We start from the raw sequence: 19,080 nt of genomic DNA on the forward strand, positions 1-19,080 counted from the left end.
AGTGCTTTAGCATTCAGCTACTTAAACCCCTAATCATGAATAATTAATGAGCAATTCATTAACTATGTCAAGTGTAAGACTATGCAATTAAAGTTTTACCATATTATGTGTGATTTTACCACACAATGCCTATAAATATTTGTAATTAGGATACTCACTGTATTTAATTCTGGCCATTTAAGAAGTAGCAAATTAGAAAAACAAGCCCACAAACCATCTTGACGAAGAAAATAGTTAAAATGTGGACTCCAGGCATAATACGGCATAAATCAACTGTCAATTAATGTAGCTTACTGGCAAGCTAACTCTTAAGTTTTTACCTACCCATGCCTTTCCTGCCATAGTCACACTACCGTGATGATTAGATGACCATCTGTAGAAAAAGATCGAATTTGGGGACTAATTTTAGAACTAGTTTATATTTAGAATTTTCACATGATACTTAATTCAAACTCAAAATTTAGTGATAATTGACACATAGCTAGAACACAGCAACAACACAAAATTTATTTGGACACCAATGCATTTATGAAGCTTTAATGCAATAGAGCAAAGACTGGGTGTCAACAAAAGAGAGCAATGATTGGCTTCTGCAGGACCATGTCAAGGGCTTGCTTTGGTGAGTTTACCATGATCCACACACACCATGGCCTTCAGTCCTAGAAGTATACAACCCGATCTTGCCCACGTCCTAAATTCATCCAAATTCTGGAGGTGAAATCACAGTCATTACATCATAATACTGAAAGATATAAAAAGAGAAACATATTCATTTACAATGAGAAATGCAATTATACAGGTCAAACACGTGTTCAGAAGGCAATGCTTCAGATCCCCTTCTAAACAGGCTATAGGAGAAACAGATCATAGGGTCCTGATAATCTGCTAGTGCTCGGTACCTAATGTGTTTGAATGTAAAAAAAAGCTTTTGTGTCAACGAGATCAGATGTCTCTACTACCCTTAGTGTAATTTTCTCCCAGAGAATTGCTGGAATGCCTATTTCAGTGGCTCTTGCTTTCCTAGGAAAGCTGCTTCACCGCTCGTGACTACCTTCTTATGTTCTTTAGAAAATTCATATTTAAACAATATAAATAGAAACTTTCTTGTCACCAGACTTTTACCATTCCTCAGATTTCCCTGTATCTCCAGATAAAAACATCAGCATCGATTACTTCTTTACCATTGTCTATGTATGTTTGTATGTATGTACATACACATACATGGTGGTTACAATACAGTATTTTAGATTTGGAGTTTGGAATATGAATTACATCATCAATTTATATACTTCTTCACTAATTTTTTACCCATTTAAGTTCTAGCTGTTTTTCTTTTTGTGATAATATCTCACTACCACTGTACAGCCAGGGCTAGCCTCAAACTCAGAATTTCCCTCCTGCCTGTTTCCCAAGTGCAGGGATTATGGGTGTGTACCATTATAACCTGCTCCCTTAATAATATTTCGTTATAAAAATTAACTTGTCTCACTGTTTCAGTTGTCTCATTCTATTATATGGCAATATTACCTATTAAATTATTCCTCTGTTAAATGGCATCAAGTGTGATTGCAACTTTTACTTATGAAAAACAATAAAGTCGATTTATTCTTACATAGGGTCACTTTCATCAACTCCACAAATGAAAGACAGGTCAAAATACATACCTGGAAAAATGCTGATGTTGTTAAAAAATCTTTCAACTGTTTATACTTTCATTGTATGTAATTCACATATTATATATTTGGCATTATCATTTATAAATCTGAGGATTATGGAGAATTCATCTTTTGTGTGTTAATAGGGTGTGTGTGTGTGTGTGTGTGTGCATGTGTGTGTATGCATTCACATGTGGGTGTACATGTTCCATGATGTGCATATGGATGTCAGAAGATAATCTCAGATGTTGGTTCTCACCTTCCACCTTGTCTGACACAGGGTCTCTCTGTTGGTCACAGGTGCGGAGGCCAGGCTAGCTGGCCCACAAGCTTCCAAGGATTCACCTCCCATCTTGGCGTAGGAGTGCTGAGATTACAGATGTGTGGTTCCACACCCAGTTTTACCTGGTTTATGGGGACTCGAACTCAGGGCTTCACACTCATGCAGCAAGCACTTTACCCACTGAGCCATCTCCCAAGAATTTTGACTACTACAAATAGAATGAACTAATAGTGAATTTGTAAAATTGGGGATTTCCCTCTTGTCTCTGTTTCCCAAGTGCTGAGATTATGGTATACACCACCACACCCACCAAATTCACTTTATAAACATTCTTTAAAAAAACTGGCTTACCTCAATATTTTATTGTTTCACAATGTTACTTTACATTATATTACAATGTTAACTTCTTTAATCATTCAGTTGTTGAATGGCATTGAGTATGATATAGTTAGTACAAATGAGAGATTCCCCAACGGTTGATTTATGACAGAATGGGGGTGGCTCCTGTTTGTATGTTCAGTTTTGATTTCAACAGATTCAACTGCCTTTTGACTTCCAGTAAAGAATGCACAAAGTCATTCATCGTGGTTGACCACATACATTCTGTCTTCCATGACCTGTCCATTCTTTTAATTCATGTTTTTTTTTTTTACTAAAAGACAGGACTATTTGATAGGTTATTAGGAGTAATTAATGAATTATTCATTATACACATTTGTATGTGTGCATTAATGTAACCGGAGTGTGTATCAACTGACTTCATATTGTTTATGATTTCTTTCTTTATATATAAGCTTAAAAGTTTCATTAAAATTATTTTAAGATAGGTATAGTAATAAGGGATAAAATATAAAATGTATAAAGACAAGATTAGAAGCTAGGTGTAGTGCATACATGCCTGTAATCTCAGCATTTGGGAAGTTGAGACAGGATAATTAGGCTGGCTAAGTAAGACCCTATGTCTAAAAAAACAAGAGAAAGAAAAGTTTAGTAATTTTTTTCCCAATAAGTCCCATTTCTAGTCTCTGCAGGTTGACAGATGTAGTCTAGAGTACATGCTCCCATTTTTAAATTCATCATAAACAGATATATTGACAAATATGTAGGTTTCCCATTTGTTATTAAAATGAGTTTATATAATATACATTATTATGCAATGTTTTCATTACTTATCATTTTACATTTAGTATATATTATAGATTTAATATACTCTTTTGAATATGTATAAAATAGTATACCACAAGATTTTACAACTTAATAATTCTCTAAATAAAGGGCATGGAATATCTTTCCAATTGTTTTCCTTTTATTGTTTTTTGAGACAGGGTTTCTCTGTGTAGTCTTGGCTGTCCTAGAACTCACTCTATAGACCAGACAGGCCTCAAACTCAAAGAGATCCATCTGCTTCTGCCTACTGATTGCTGGGAGTAATGGCATGTGCTATTACCACCTGGTTCCAATTGTTTTCATAAATATCCAAATATATTCTCAGCCTGTTGGATTATGAGGCAAACCAAATTTCAAGTTTCCCCAAGTATCTACCTGCCAGGAAATGGATCCCAAACTCTGTTAATATTTAACTCCCTTGTATAAATTGGCATCATATTTCCATATAAATGACATGCATGCTTACATTCTCATATATAAATATCATAGATTACTTGCAATGCCTAAAACAATATAAATGCTATGCAAATAGTTGTTATATGGTTTAAGTAGTCATATAAAAAAGTCTACCAGCAAAACAATCAAAGATTCACTAATACAGTATAGGACAACCATAGCAACAAAAGGACATTTGAGCTAACCGGGGCTGGAGCTAACTGAATCCATCAACACAGAGCCTTTGATGGAGGGCCAACTGTGCTCTCTTAAAATAGGTATAATAATTCATTCTCTACATGTCTCTACATGAGGCAGACCTCAGACAGAACTAGTGGCTCTTTTACTTAAAGTTTATGAAACATGAAATAAACATTTGATAGCTATGTATCAGCACAATTATGAGGTTATATAAACAATTTTTTTTTAAAAAAATACCTTTAGCTTCTTTAAATGTAGTATTTCATGTTCAAAAACAAATTATAAGCAGGATGTGGTAACACATGACTGGAATTCTATCACTTGGGAGGTAAATGTAGTCAGATCAGGAGACTGAAAGCAACCCACTGTGGTGAGTTCCAGTCAAGCCTGGGCTCCATAGCAAGAGGTTATCTAAAAGAATTTATACTTAAAATTCCATTGGAGACCTTAGTAAAAGCTACACTAACCTCCTAAATAGATTTAAATTTTCCTTCCAAATATAATATTTTACAATATAATACACTGGGTCTTGAATTTATTTTAGGAGGTGTTTTGGTGCTATGAAACAAACCCAGGGACTCATACAAGATAGGCATGTTTTCTATCAATGAACTATATGCTTAATGTATGATGCAGTGTTTTATGAACTAGTATTTTGCTTTGTTTTGCAAAACAGTACAGAAAACAAGCAAAGACAAAAAGTGTTAAGAAGCACATTGTGGCTGATGGACAAGTGAAAAACTTTCATTTGTACCAAGTAATGTCAACTTACACAGGCAATATAGACAAGTCAGAGAAAGTAATCCTTTCCTCAAATAGGAAAAGCATCAATGCACACAAAATATAAGGAGTGAAGGAAGTAAAGAATATGATGCACACTTTAGTATGATTTGAAATGGTAGGACAAAAACCATAAAAAGATGCAGAGAGATTACAGTTAATTATTTTTGAAAGAGATTGTGTGACATTGAAAGCGGGAATCCCACCATTCACTTGTCCAGATCTCTGCACGTCTCTCCCTCCTCTTATCTTTCACAGCTGAAGTGGTGGCCTTGTATCTAATACAAGACTTAGGAAAAGTCTCTCAGTGGTTGATGAATGACAGACATTTGCTACTATTTGTGAGTCTGGTTTTGGACTCATCATATTTAACTGTTGTTCCAGTAAAGAATGCGCAGAACGCTTATTTCTCAATTCAGTCCACAGAAAAATGCCAGAATGCCTTGGGAGGACAACTTTCAAATTTGTCAAGAAGCTCTGTGCATTCCCAGTGTGGCCTATGCCTCTAAGGAGGTACAAGTGAAGAGAAAGCATTGGTCATATTGAAGAAAATACCAGCATTGCATAGCATAGTATTCTATATGCACTTAGTGTTCTAGAGACCCATCACCTCCAAAAGTGAAACCCTAGGACAACACAGGTAGCAGCATGGAGGCCAGTGAACCTTAACATTAAATCATGTGGGGCTAGGTCATTGGCCAGTGACTTAGGCACTGGGCCATTGATACTGGTATCCTTTGTGAAGATCAACAGTGTGACCAATCCTGAGAGCTACAGGCATGCTGGACCGGGTCGCTCCTTTCCTCACAGGAACACCAGTGGGGGGTAGGGACACAACAGTAGCGTGGTTAGGCATTTGTACTTGGAAGTTCCAGGCCTCTGTCTCTGGGAGCCTACCACCATATCTGCCTCTCCCTTCTCAGAGTGCTCCCAAGCAGTGGAAGCCAGGTGCCTTTCCTTCTTGTAGTAAGTCCAGTTAAAGTGTCACCCGGAAGACATATGCTACTGGCATTTACTCTGTGCTTTCCACTGATGGGCATCACTTACACTTTCCTCTGGATCGTCACAGATCACAGCTACAACTCTTTCCCTGCCCATCTGTTGATGTGGTCCTCGAACCATTCCAACTGCTAGCAAAGACCAAGAAAGTGCTAAGCAAGAGGCTAAGAAACTAGGGACTAGTTGGCTAGGGGCCTCACAGGAATCCTGTTCAAGCAGCAGCTTGACTTTCCCCTCCCTTTGGCCTTCTCAGTCTCCCTTGGTTCCTGCTGTAACTTACAAGAAGAAAAAAAAAATTTTAAAGTTAAAACACACACATGTAGTTCCCTGTGACCCCATAGGAAGATTCAAGTCATAGTCCAGCTCTCCACAGTAGAAAGTGCTGGTCACAGTACTGACTTGATCATTATTTTGCTGCAGGATTACTTTCTGACAGGCCTGTGAATTCAGCTGGAGACCATACTGTAACCTTGAGCCCAGCCAAGCAAACGGCCAGGGAAGACAACCATGGGGTAGAAGACACGGGTGTCTCTTATATGAGCACCAGGTAGCTCACCCATGTGCAGAGAATGGACTGACCATCAACAGAGAGCCCAGAGAAGGCCACCAGATAGCTGAAAGGCCCAAGATCTCTCTTTAGAGCATTTCCTCTGCCCTGTTCTGTTCTCTTATCAATTAGGAGTGGGCCAGAAGGGAAAGAATGGGACACGGAAGGTGAAGAGGGGAAAAACTTGGTCAGCTCATGCTAAGGGGATGTTTCCTTGCTCCAGAGCTTTGGAATGGGCGGTAACTCACATATCTAGTGAAGAAACAATAGGAACTCCCTCCTTCCTGGAAAGGGTCATAATACCAAAAGGCCTCTTGTTGATCTGAGGCCCCTCTAATAAGTACAAGGGCATTGATCCAGCTGTAGGCCTAAAGGACCTAAAGATGGTAAAAGATGAGTCTGAATTGTACCCTTATTTTGTCACCAGCACAGTTTAATGGGACAGAGATGGTCCCAAAGCCAACTGTGCATTTCAATATAATAAAAAAAATGTAGTATTTTATTTTACCCTAGGTCTCTGGACTATCTAGTCTCAAGTCACCCAAAAAGTATTGGGTATGGGTTCCATCTCATATAGTGGGTCTTAAGTCAAACCAGACACTGGCTGGTTATGCTCAGAAGCTTTGCCATAAATGATTGCACTAGTGTATCTTGAAGCCAGGACAGATTGTAGATCAAGGATTTTATGGCTGGGTAGTGGCTCGGTTGATTTTAAGTTTCTCTTTTGGTAGCCTGTAGAGTGCCTTCCTATATCAAAGACACTAGAATGGAGGCACGAGCTAGACCTCTCCATGTTCAATGAGTCGTGTATGTTGTCTTCAGCAATAGGCCCCACTGTCAGTTTGTGAAGAACAACTTATTCTCTTAGCAACAGCCTGGGTTGTTTAGGGATTTCCATGGGACCTCTTCTACTGGTCTCTTTTAAAGTAGGGATAAAATGACTCCTAATGGCATTCTGCTACACTCATAGATCAATACCTTACTCAGCCATCATCAGAAAAGCTTCTTCCTGCAGCAGATGGAAACAAATCCAAGACCCACAGCCACACATTACGGGGAGAGGGGTGTTGAATGCACAGCTCTAATGGGATGTCTCCATCAAATCCCTCCCTCAGACCTCAGGGAACCCCGTGAAAAGAGGAGGCAGAAAGACACCAAAAGAACAAAGCCCTCTAAATCAAGTGAGCAAAAGTCATCTGAACTCACAGAGACTGAAGCAGCACGCACAGGGACTGCACGGGTCTGCACCAGGTCCTCTGTGTATATACTATGGCTTCCAGTTGAGTGTTTTTATGGGAATCCTGAGTGTGTGAACTGGTGGGTCTCTGACTCCTGTGCTTTATCTCGGGATCTTTTCTTTCTGTTGATTTGTCTTATCCAACTTGGATGTGAAAGCTTTGTTTTTAGCTTATCGTATTTTGTTTTGTTATGTTGTTATCTCTTAGAAGCCTGTTCATTTCTAGTGAGAGAAAGGGGGTGGGTCCAGAGGGGAGGGCAAGTGGCGAGGAGCTAGGAGGAGTAGAGGGAGGGGAAACTGTGTTAGAAAAAAAGTCTATTTTCAATAAAAAGGGGAGAAATAAGTAGACCCAGCAAAGCTCTGTTGTTCACAGCACTGTTCACACCACCGTTCACAATCCACAAGGTGGAACTTAGCAACACCGAAATTTCTGAGTGTGTCTACTATTTTGATATCTGATATGTGCAAACAAATACAAATACTGGAACCAGAAATAAAGATGATTACAAAGATGCAATAATAATGGCTTCTTGAAGTCAGGGAATTAGGGTTAAATCCCCCAAGGCCATGACAGATAGGCGGCTTTGTAAGGCAGACTGCAGAGACATCAGAGTTCCAAATGTAATATGAAATGAGCCTGAAGTAACAAGAAGTTCAAGAGAATCATAGTGGGATAAGGAATCCAATGAAGCTGGGCAGTTTGAGGCCAGCCTGGTCTACAAAGCAAGTTCCAGGCAGGTCAGCCAGTACTACAAAGAGAAACCCTGTCCTGAAAAAAACAAAACAAAACCATGAAAGGAAAAAGAAAAAAAATCCAACAAAAGGCTTTTGTGCAGTTGGTATAAGGTGAAATGCTCACTGGTAATACATCAGGCTTGAGAGACATGGCATATGTAATCTTGCAAGCCATTTAAGATTTTATTGTAGATATGAGGAAATCATTAAAGAATTTTAAGCAGAGAAACATTATGTGTATATATATATATATATATATATATATATATATTAGAGACATCATTCTCAAGGCTGTGTTAAAAGTGAAAAGGCAAAAGTAAAAAAATTTCAATATATTAAACCCTTTGCCATATATGACAGTTGCTTCCTGAATTTTCTTTCAAATCTGGACAGCAAACTCTCCCAGGACCTGCCCTCTAAATCCCCTTCGTTTGTCTTTCTCAGCTGCTCTTGAAATGTCGGTGATTTTAGAGTTGATTTCAGACAGTTTTCTCTATGGATTTGTGCTTTAGAGTATCTAATTTGCTCCCTTGCCCTAAATGGTCACTCTTGATAGCAGTTTTTACCCTACTTATCAAAAGTGCTCTTGTCACCTCAGAGCTTTACCAGCTTGCCAGGAATCTCTCTGTCTAGCGAGCTTACTGAAAATAGTGAAAATTATCCCATGTATTGCATTCTGTCCCTCAGACAGTGACTTCACACAATACTAAATTCAGAAATTTGAGAACTGCCTTCCTTCATATAGAATTCTTATCTGTCACGAACGTTTGTTGCTAGTTGGCTAGCTTAGAATCTACGGTCCCAGGGCAGCTGTGAAGGTATTTTGCTTTTCTTGTGGCTGACATCTGCAACCAGCTGGCTTTAAATAAGGAGCTGGGAGATAATCTTGCGAGATCTGATTTAGTCAATTGATAGGCATGAAGAATAGAGATAAAACTTCTCTGAAATATGTATCTCAGTTGTAGCCTGAGCTGGAGAATTTCAGGGGGCCCATCCCACGAACCTACTCTACAGATTTCAGACCCAAGTCAATACACCACAATTGTATATAATTTCTTATTACATATTTCCTACTGATCATGTTTCACAGGCTAAATCCTGAATAATATACCATCTGATCAATATTTCAAAAATCATTCTTAATCCATTTCTCTGTATTTCATCTCAACTATCAATGGCTAAGCTCAGAGTTTTATTACTTGAAGGGTTTTCACATTATTAACTGTCTTTTCAATCCAGTATCTTCCTATGCTATCTTCTGCATGAAGACTGGTATATGAACATAACACTCTCCTTATAAGAGACCCTGTTTTAAGGCAGGGCCTGACTATGTAGCCTGGGCTAGCCTGGACATTGCTATGTAGACCAGTTTCACCTTGAACTCACAGAGAGCCACCTGCCTCTTCCTTCCAAGTGCTGGGATTAAAGGAGTGTGCTACCACATTTGGCTTTCCTTAAAAGTTTGTAATGACTTTATATTTCTTATTGATTTATCTGGAAACTATTCAGTAAAGAGCACAAAATTTGCATATTCACCCTACATCCTAGGAAGTTACATGACTTGCAGACGTAGCAACTATTACCTGTGTCCTCTAAAAGAACAGGCTGTCCTGAGCTCTGTATTTTTGGTCATTACAGTCTCACTACTTATTCTCTACTTGCCCTTATGATGGTTTGAATGAGAAATGTCCCCAGTATTTGACACTTGGTCCCCAGTGGATTAGTGCTGTTCGGAAATGTTATGGACGTGGTGGCACATGCCTGTAATCCTAGAAACTTGGAGGTTGGGCAGGATTGGTGCTTAAGAGTTCAGGGCCAACCTCCTGGATTTCAGGAAATGTTATGGAACCTTTCTGATCTAGAGCCTTTCTGGAGGAAGCAAGGAAGTGGGGGGGGGGGAAGTGACCATTGGGGGTGTAGAGCCTTGCCCCACTTCCTGTTAGCTTTCTCTGCTTTCTGTTCCTGGATAAAATGTGATCAGCCAGCCTCTTGCTCCAGCTGACTGCTGACATGCCTTCCTCACCATTACGGATTGTCTCTCTGGAACCTTAAACCAAAATAAACCCCTTCTTCCTTGGGTTGTTTTTGATCATAGTATTTTATCAGAGCAACAGAAAGTAACTAATACATTTTACCACTCCCCAGCCTTAATACCTAAGAGTACTCTTTAAGTCCCAGCACAGACATCGATGCACACAAAAATCCATCCTGGTATTTCTCATCTAGGCAGTACAGCCTCTTGCATTCTCTTAAACGGCAGTATGTGCTAATTCCTACGAAACTTACCAAACTGGTTTATGGCTTTAGTGGGTGAGTTAGACATCTTATTTTGGCAGTATGGGCACTTGGTACAATGTCTGTAATATAACAGATGTTTGCTTTAATATATGTTTAATATATGTTTTAAAAAATATTTCTGCTGGTTGAATGAAAGAATGGATTATCAAACACTGAATTACGGTTATGGTTAACTGCAATAATGGGATGTGTGGAAAGCAGAATAATAGGTACATAAAGGGGTTCACATCATAATTCTCAGGACTGGCGACTATATCGCTTTTCATGGTAAAAGAACTCTGGCAATGTAATTCGGTTACGGATTTGAAGACAGAATAATTTCCTCTGGATTAACTGGGTGGCATACCTTGGCTGATTGTATATTAAACATAGAAATCCTTTTCCTACCTGAGCAGAGAGAGGGTGGATGAGAAAAAGAAACAGAGAAGTTTTAAGTGTGTAGGGGACTCAACTGAGAGTTGGCTTCGAAGACAATGAAAGAGGGTCACAAATGAAGGGCTTCTAAAAGCGGAGGACACCTGTCAGCTGCCATCCAACAAGGAAATGGGGCTCTCACTCTTAGCTTTGTAAGGAACTCAGTTCTACCAACAACCTAAGGAGCAGAGAACCAATTGTCTTCTGGAGCCTCTGGGAAGAAATGCAGCTGGCCAGCACTCTGATTTAACCAGATAAAACCTACACCAGATCTATAGCAGTGTAATATAATAAAGCTGTTACTTTGAGCCCTAAATTCACAACAAACAAAAGAATGCAAGAAAACAGGATACATAGCAAAAAAAAAAAAAAAAATGAGTGAGGCAAGGCATGGTGGCGCACGCCTTTAATCCTAACACTCAGAAGGCAGAGGCAGGAGGATCTCTGGGAGTTCCAGGCCTCTCAGGGCTATATCTCAACAGAAAGATGACTAGATTAAAGAACTGAAAAGCAAATGCCATCGCCACAATGGAATCTTGCAAACAAAATAGATTCTAAGGAAAGATTTAAGAAAAGGGTCACAAAAAGGATAAAAGTTGTATCCTAGACTTTACTAAGACCTAGGAGACTTATACAACACAGTAACACATTTAGCAGATATTTATAGATCCCTATAACAGGCTGAATATACAAACCTCTTACAAACATACAAGCAATAGTAATCATTAAGTTCTCTAAGACATTCGGCAAATTTCAACAACTATGAAACCATGTTTGTACTCTAAAATTAAATGTGAAATAACAAAGGATTAAAAAAAAAAAGATCCATAGATCCACACCTCAGCTTGCAAATATGATCTCCCAGGAACACAGTCAAATAGAGAAATGGTCAATGGGGTAGAAAATATGAGATGAGCCTGAAAGTAAGGAAGAAAAGAAATGTTAAAATAAATATCTCTCAAAGAATGGTGCCATGCCAAAGGGTAGAGAAAACAAGCTGAGTAAAATAATTATGATAGCAACAGGCTATTTATAAAATAACATAAAAATTTAGGTGTTTAAATATAATAAATAAATACAGAAAAGCTTTCTCTTCAAGTAGAATATACACTAGTAAATGCAATAAAAATGATGGAGCTTGAAATTCATTATTCTGTAGTCATAGTAAAAACATTTAGTCAAGAATAATCAACAGATACAAAAACTAGTAGAAGATAGTTTGATAAGGAACAGAAAAGATACACAATCTCCAAGTATTCAGAGCAAAATTATTGGGGGCTGGAGAGATGGCTCAGAGGTTAAGAGCATTAGCTGTTCCTCCGGAGGTCCTGAGTTCAATTCCCAGCAACCACATGGTGGCTCACAACCATCTGTAATGAGATCTAGTGCCCTCTTCTGGCCTGCAGGCACACATGCAGGCAGAATATTGTATACATAATAAATAAATAAATCTTTTTAAAAAATTATTGACTGTAACAAGAAAACAAAGGATTAATCCAACAAAATCCCAGCAACTTAAGCAAGAAGTCAATGTGGATATGACATCTGCATCATGAGCAAATTATGACTATGATGCCCAGAGAAAAACTTAATATGAATTCTGAGGTCTTCCTGCCAACATACATCATCAAAATATAAAAAGGAGGAAATGATACTGACACCTAAATTGAGGAGCATTCTATAAAATAATTATCTTATATTTTGAAAAATTGTCAATGTAAACAAAGACAAAGAAGATTGAAGAAACTGAAGAAACTTCCTGATCAAGGACTAGAAAGACACACACACACACAAAAAAAAAACAAAAACAAAAACAAAAAAACTAAGTATAACACATCATCCTGGACTGCAACTTCAACCAAAAAAACAGATAATGTATGAGAAAGTATTTATTCCAAGTAAACACAGTGAAGTATTAAGAAGTAAAGCAGAAATATAGCTGCAAATTCCTTTTAGATGGTAGAAGGAAAAAGAATGGTAGGGCAAATGTGGCAAAATACTTGCTGATAAATGTGGAGAAAGATATGGGAGGTTTTCTATAATATCCTCATGGTTTAACTGTGGATTTCAATTAAACATCCTAACCATGATCTTTGTATTGAAGAAAGAAAAAAAGCTTTCAGTTTTTGTTTTGTTTGTAGACAAGGTGTCATTATGTAGCCCAGGCTAGCCTGACTCACTCTATAGACTAGGCTGGCCTCAAACTCAGAGATCCACCTGTCTCTGCCTCCTGGATACCGGAATTAAAGGTGTGCGCCACCATACCTAGCAAAAAAAGCTTTATATTACCAAATTCTATTGAGATGTACAGCATATATGTAAATTTCTTTTCTGTTGTTGCTGCAAGGAAGTTTAAAAATATGTTAAAGTAGCAGAAAATAAAACTTAACTTATAGCTTGGTGAATGGTTTCATCATACAATTATTTCGAAAAGAATGCATAAATAACTGGAAATTTAAAAAGCAAAACTCTTCAGCTGGGGCTGAAGAGATGCTGGTTCAGCGGTTAAGAGCACTTGTTGCTCTTGCAGAGGAGCCGAATTCAGTTCCCAGAACCCACATGGCCACTCACAGCCATCTGTAGTTCCAGTTCCAGAGGATCCAATGCTCTCCTCTGACATCCCTAAGCATTAAGCATACATATTTACATGCAGGCAAAACACCCACACATATAAAATTGCCAAATTAAAAAATCATTTAGACATCATAAAGCAATAATTGTTAAAGTATAACAAAATAATAAGCAAATTCTTACAAACTGGTAGAGAATAATTTGTAGTTTTCACCTTTTTAGAAAAGAAATACTAATGAGCTAGAGTTCAATTCATTAAATCAGAAAATGAACAAATGAAAGGGAATTAGAAGAAAAAGAAATATAGATTAAATAATTAAAGGAGAAAGCAGGGCTGGAGAGGTGGCTCAGTAAGCAAACTGCTCACTATTCAAGCAAAAAGACCTAAATTCTAACTCTAGCACCTAAATAAAAGCTGGGCATGGTGGCCAGGCTTGTAATCCCAGTGCTGGGGAGGTAGGGACAGTGGTCACCTGGGCTTACTGGCCAGTCAGCCTATCCTCATCAGGACCCAGTAACAGCTCTTGTCTCAAAAAACAAAACAAAACACAAACAGACAAAACACACAAAAAAGCAGATGATTCCTGAAGACCAATATAGGAGGCTAATCTCTGTCCTATCCCCATCCCCCAAAATAAAAAAGCCTTGTTAAAACCAAAAAAAGGAAATTCATTAAAATTATTGTAACTTATCACATTGTCATATTGCCATATAAATGGGGAAAATGCTTATGCAAGTAGATATAGACAAAATATTTGGTGGGGAAAAAAACTCCATAACCATTCACAATAAGTCTTCTCAGCAAACTATGAAAATTGAATTGAATAAAATGTATGCTCTGGCAATGCTGAAGTGTGCATGGGCAGCCCGTATATGGCGGTTCTGTTGAACTTGTCCATATTGGGTTTCATGGTCTAAGCTGAGGAGGACGACTGACCAGGGCATCAGATCTCATTACAGATGGTTGTGAGCCACCATGTGGTTGCTGGGAATTGAACTCAGGACCTTTGGAAGGGCAGGCAGTGTTCTTAACCATTGATCCATCTCTCCAGCTAACTGTGAATACTAACTAATTTTCAGCTGGGTGGTGGTTGCCCACACCTTTAATCCCAATACTCAGGAGACAGGAAGTGCTCTGTGAGGTCAAATCCAGCCTGTTCTATAGAGTGAGTTCCAGGACAGCCAGGACTGTTACACAGAGAAACCCTGTCTCAAAACACCCCCTCCCCCCAAAAAATTTTCTTGGGCAAACTAAAACAATGCATTTTGGTAAAAAAGACAGTGCCAATACAATATAATTACAAATAGCCCAAAACAATCTACAAATTACTAGAAAAATATAATTCAGAAAGGATGCATGTTATAAAATCAATATAAAAGTACAAATCATTTTCCCCTTCACTAGTAACAATTACAAAATGGGCTTTAAAAAGACTCACTTTGCAGAAACTATAAACTAATCAGCAGTAAATTTACTAAAGTGCTTCACAGATTTACCTGGCTAGTTTTTGGTGCATATGGTTTCAATTTTATCGTTAATGCTAGCTTTTGGGGTTTTGTCAGTTATTTTGAACGTGTCATTTTCAATTCCTTTCTTTTTTCTTTACATGCATTTTTAGTAAAGAAAAAAAAAAGAAAAACAAAACAAAAAGATTACCTTTAGCAACACAACTTCCAGCTGCGGGACACCAGCAAAAGCAGGGTAGCATTGGCAAGGATCTTCATGGTGGTCAATGGGTGAACTGTGTTACAAACGCACCAGGGAAATGGAATCATACTGCAACCTCTCAACGACTAGAAAACAGGAAGCAAGGTGAAGTCATTCTGTCTGCCACATTCAGTCTGACTCATCTTCCCTCGACTTTTCCAATTCCTTATGTTCCTTTCAGCTCCCAATTCAATGACACAATTCTTATTAAATAGGTACGCAGTATAAGGGGGCATGTTCAGCACAGCAGCTTACAGCATCAAGTCTCTGGAACCAAGCATTTTCTTTTTAATCAAATCTCAACGTGTCTCATCACTGGTAGTAACTTAGGAACTTATGGCCTTATCCAGACATCCTTTGGTGGATATGTGATTAAACTCTAACACACCAAACCCTTTAGAAAATGTATGGGACACAAAAAAAATTCACTAAGTTTCACCATTACAATTTTTTATGATTTAAATCACTGGGGAGAAATTACATAGCTCCTACACACTTCTTGCCCTGAATAGCTTCCTTTGTTTTCTAGGTGAGCATCTCCCTCCCTATAGCCCGCATTATCACATTTTGCCTTTGAATAGAGGTTTAAAAAAAAAAAGACCCACATGGGAGGAAAAGCCTATGGAATAACTAAGGATCAGCTGCTTTCGGATGAAATGGAACTCCTTCCTTTCTTATGTTTTAGCAACAAACCTAAACCCAGAAGATCCACAGTTGCCAATGTTATTCATAACTTGCTTAAATATCTATTTCACTCCTGCTACGCAACAGCCACTGCACCTTCGCCATCTGCCCCCACATCTCCCTGTGCAAGGCCTAACCACAGCAAGGACTCCAGAAACGCACGCGAGGAAGAAGGATTGATGAGACTTGAGTCAAACCTGGGTTCCCCCCGCCTTTTTTTTTTGTTTGTTTGTTTTTACAATCTATAAGGCTCATTTAAACAGGCTATTACTTTCCCGAAAGGAAGAATTAGTCTTAAAACACAAATGGCGCTTGTTTGGAAATCGCCTATGATGATATTCCTTGCTTCGAGAAAAAACTGCTTACTCCTTAGCAAATGGTCAAAGTCTGTAGCTCATTTCTTTCACACAGTCAGGATTACAGGCAAGCTGCCTCAGAACAAGCCTGCCCTGGGCCTTTCATCCTGGAAACACTAGGCCTAAATAGCAGTCCATCTCAGATGGCAGATGTCACTCACCCTTTAAGGCCCACCCAAAGTTTTCCCTTCCTCTTAGATGGCTCTCATTACTAACAAGCGGTGACTTGGTCCATCCATGATGTCTCAATACCTCGGACAAGCACATTTTTATGGTACTTGGGTTTGAGCATCATTTTGTAACTTTTGTTTTCACTTACTAAATCCCATTTTACATTAAGAAAAAAAAAACTAGTTCTCAGAGCTCATCTTACAGGCCGTAGGCCTTACGCACATCTTTGCTCTTGAACTAAGCATTTCCATTTAAATGGAAAAAAATTCCAATATACACAAAAGTAGAGAGAACAGTATAGTAAATTCCCATTCAGTTTTAATTTATCGAGCAGGGAACATTTTGTTAGTACCTCGCTACACCGTGGCCTGTCACGAAAATCAAAATACTGCAGTTTACTTTAAAAACTCAGTTATCTCACGTGAAATATCTTAATTACTCAATGCAATCAAATAATCATTCCATCCACGCGTACTTTGTAAAAGAGCCATTCAACGCCTATAAGTTGTTTCTCTTTTTCTTATTCTTTTTTTTTTTTTTTTTTGAATTTGTGGAAAGAACAGGAAAGGGAGAACAGCTGGGGAAAAGCACAATTAAGTTCCAGAGAGCCTGGATGTCCCAAATGAGAAAGAAAGTATCTGACCTGATTTAGGCTGGGAAAAATCTATTTCACTACTTCTCCGGAGGAGGAGGGTGCGACTTCAGTCCATCAGATGCAGGAGGAGGCGCCGAGGGGAGAGTGGTACTACCTCCACTGGGAGTCCCTTCGGGATAATCCCACCGCGGAGCCAGGAGACAGCGCCTTCTTGGAGGCTTGGGTTCCCGCGTTTCTCCTGGTGGGAGCGTGGATCCCCCGGAGGCACAAGGTTGGTCCCCCATAGGTATGGCCGGACCAGAGCGTCAGTTTTCTCTGGTGGGCCCTGGCAAGGCCGAGAGATCTGAGATGGCGGATCCCCTCCAGGCACGGGGCTGGCTTCCTCCTGGTTTCGCTGTTACCGTATTTCCTGTATCCCTGAGACGTATATCCCTTCTCCGCCTCCGCAGCGCTCCGTGCCCCATCCCACTTTAACCTTTCTACGAGAACGGAATGCAAAAAAAAAAAAAAAAAGCACATTTAATAAAAAGCTTTTCCACAGCACATCTAGCACATCTCTCCCACAGTTTAATTAACTGCGGAGAGTTTTGTACAGTTTCATTTTTAAAATGTCAATTTGCTTGTAACTTGCCAACAGGGCATGTCTTAATTAATGGCTGTGTGGGAGGGTCGCGGGGGTGCTGTAACCAAAGAAATTAAGCATTTTACAGTGCAGTTTTATACACACATCACAGAATCATGAAAGCGGGCACAACCATCTAAAAAGCTGTGTATAAATATGTTGACTAATTTGCTACACTGTTAAATTTCAAGCCGATTATGGAAATTGATGCCCAATAAATTCAACATGTGTCATCCAACCCAGGACCACTGCGGTTCCTCCATCGTTTTAAATTTTTTTGTCATCTTGAAAATTCACTGTATTTTTTTTTCTCATTCCAACATCCAAGATTTCTCTGAAAACAGACAACTGGTGGCACTTCGTGTTTGATTGGCAACATTTTCTTTCTTTCTTAGGGCTATGGAAAACAATGACTCATCTTACTATTGTGCCATGTTGACATATTCTATGTTATATGGTAAGAAACCAGAAAGAGTAACCAGAAGGTGCCACAAAACTGGGAAAAAGTTTCTGTGTTTCTTTGATCTTCATCTCTCAATAAATTTTATGTCTCTGTCCCTTTGTTCACAAACTAAACCACACTTTCCCACTTCTAGCCTCATTCTTTTAATGAAGAAGCTTCAACCCATAATGTCACAAGCATTCCCTTTTAACAAACTTTCCTGTTCACAAGTTCTGCAGTATTTAATTAATTAAATTATTGGAATTTGTTTTCTAGCTATGATTATTTATGTGCAAAATTATGCCATCTTCAAGATACTTACTTAAAGCACTTACTGCCAGAGCTACCTCACACCTCAAAGATGGCTACCTTCCTCCAACCATTCTGCACAGCCTATTACATAAGTTAGGTACCAACAGAGATTTGGTAAAATTCAATGGCCCTGTGTTTTTTTTTAGATTAAAAAAATGAGATTAAAATCTAATGTCATCATTTCCCCCTTTGCCTTTCCTACATTCAATATGTCCCCCAACTCAGCCCTATAACTATAGATAACCATATCAATCACTACTAATAAAAACAGAAAATCTTATCCAAAAATAAGAGGATATTGAGAGATAGGTTAGAGCCAGAACATTTTTACCAAAATGTAATAATATAGGAGTCAGCATTGTACAAGTAATAGCTGAAATTATGGGTGTAGGTGCTCTCCCAAGAGAAACTAGAACTGGCAAGAAATGGAATTTAATGGCAGATGGAAGAAATGCTGCAGCCAAGTTTGAGAAAAAGTGAGCAAAATCAGAAGACTCTGGCCTGAGATTTCTGAAACTTGATGTTGATGACCTCCTCAAGTGGATTTTTGTTGTTGTTGTTGTTGTTGTTTGTGACTGTGACCTGACAGTAGAACATTTAGTGATATCCCAAACTAGGGCTATGGGGAGTAGCACTCTCTACACATCAGTTGTGATAACTAAAAATACCACAAGACATTGCCAAATGTCTTCCGGGGACCGAGTACTCCTTAGCAGGGGTGGGCAGATGATGCAGCAGTTAAGAACACTAGATGCTCTTCCAGGGGACCTGAGTTTAATTCCCAGCACCCACATGGCAGCGCACAGCTCTCTGTAACTCCAGTTCCAGGGGATCCAACACCCTCACTATGTGCAGGAAAAACACCAAC

The 19,080-nt window shown here is 38.8% G+C and overlaps 1 protein-coding gene across 4 annotated transcripts; it reads right to left on the minus strand.

Moving 5' to 3' along the window:
* Positions 1-482: 482 nt before the first annotated feature.
* On the minus strand, positions 483-17,246 carry Nbdy (negative regulator of P-body association). Of its 4 annotated transcripts, XM_041646120.1 has the most exons (5): positions 16,885-17,246; positions 14,980-15,116; positions 11,591-11,668; positions 10,326-10,396; positions 483-742 (listed from the first exon to the last, which is right to left on the minus strand). In XM_041646120.1, the coding sequence occupies exon 1, from the start codon at positions 17,118-17,120 to the stop codon at positions 16,914-16,916; it is 207 nt and encodes a 68-aa protein (XP_041502054.1). In that variant the 5' UTR covers positions 17,121-17,246; the 3' UTR covers positions 483-742; positions 10,326-10,396; positions 11,591-11,668; positions 14,980-15,116; positions 16,885-16,913. The 4 variants fall into 4 exon arrangements, with proteins under 4 accessions (XP_041502054.1, XP_041502055.1, XP_041502053.1 ...); XM_041646121.1 differs by lacking the exon at positions 11,591-11,668; XM_041646119.1 differs by lacking the exon at positions 10,326-10,396.
* Between the last annotated feature and the right edge of the window lie 1,834 nt (positions 17,247-19,080).

Source organism: Microtus oregoni, unplaced genomic scaffold (genome assembly GCF_018167655.1).
Source record: "Microtus oregoni isolate MIOR12 unplaced genomic scaffold, Mior012 000121F_000, whole genome shotgun sequence".
NCBI lineage: Eukaryota > Metazoa > Chordata > Mammalia > Rodentia > Cricetidae > Microtus > Microtus oregoni.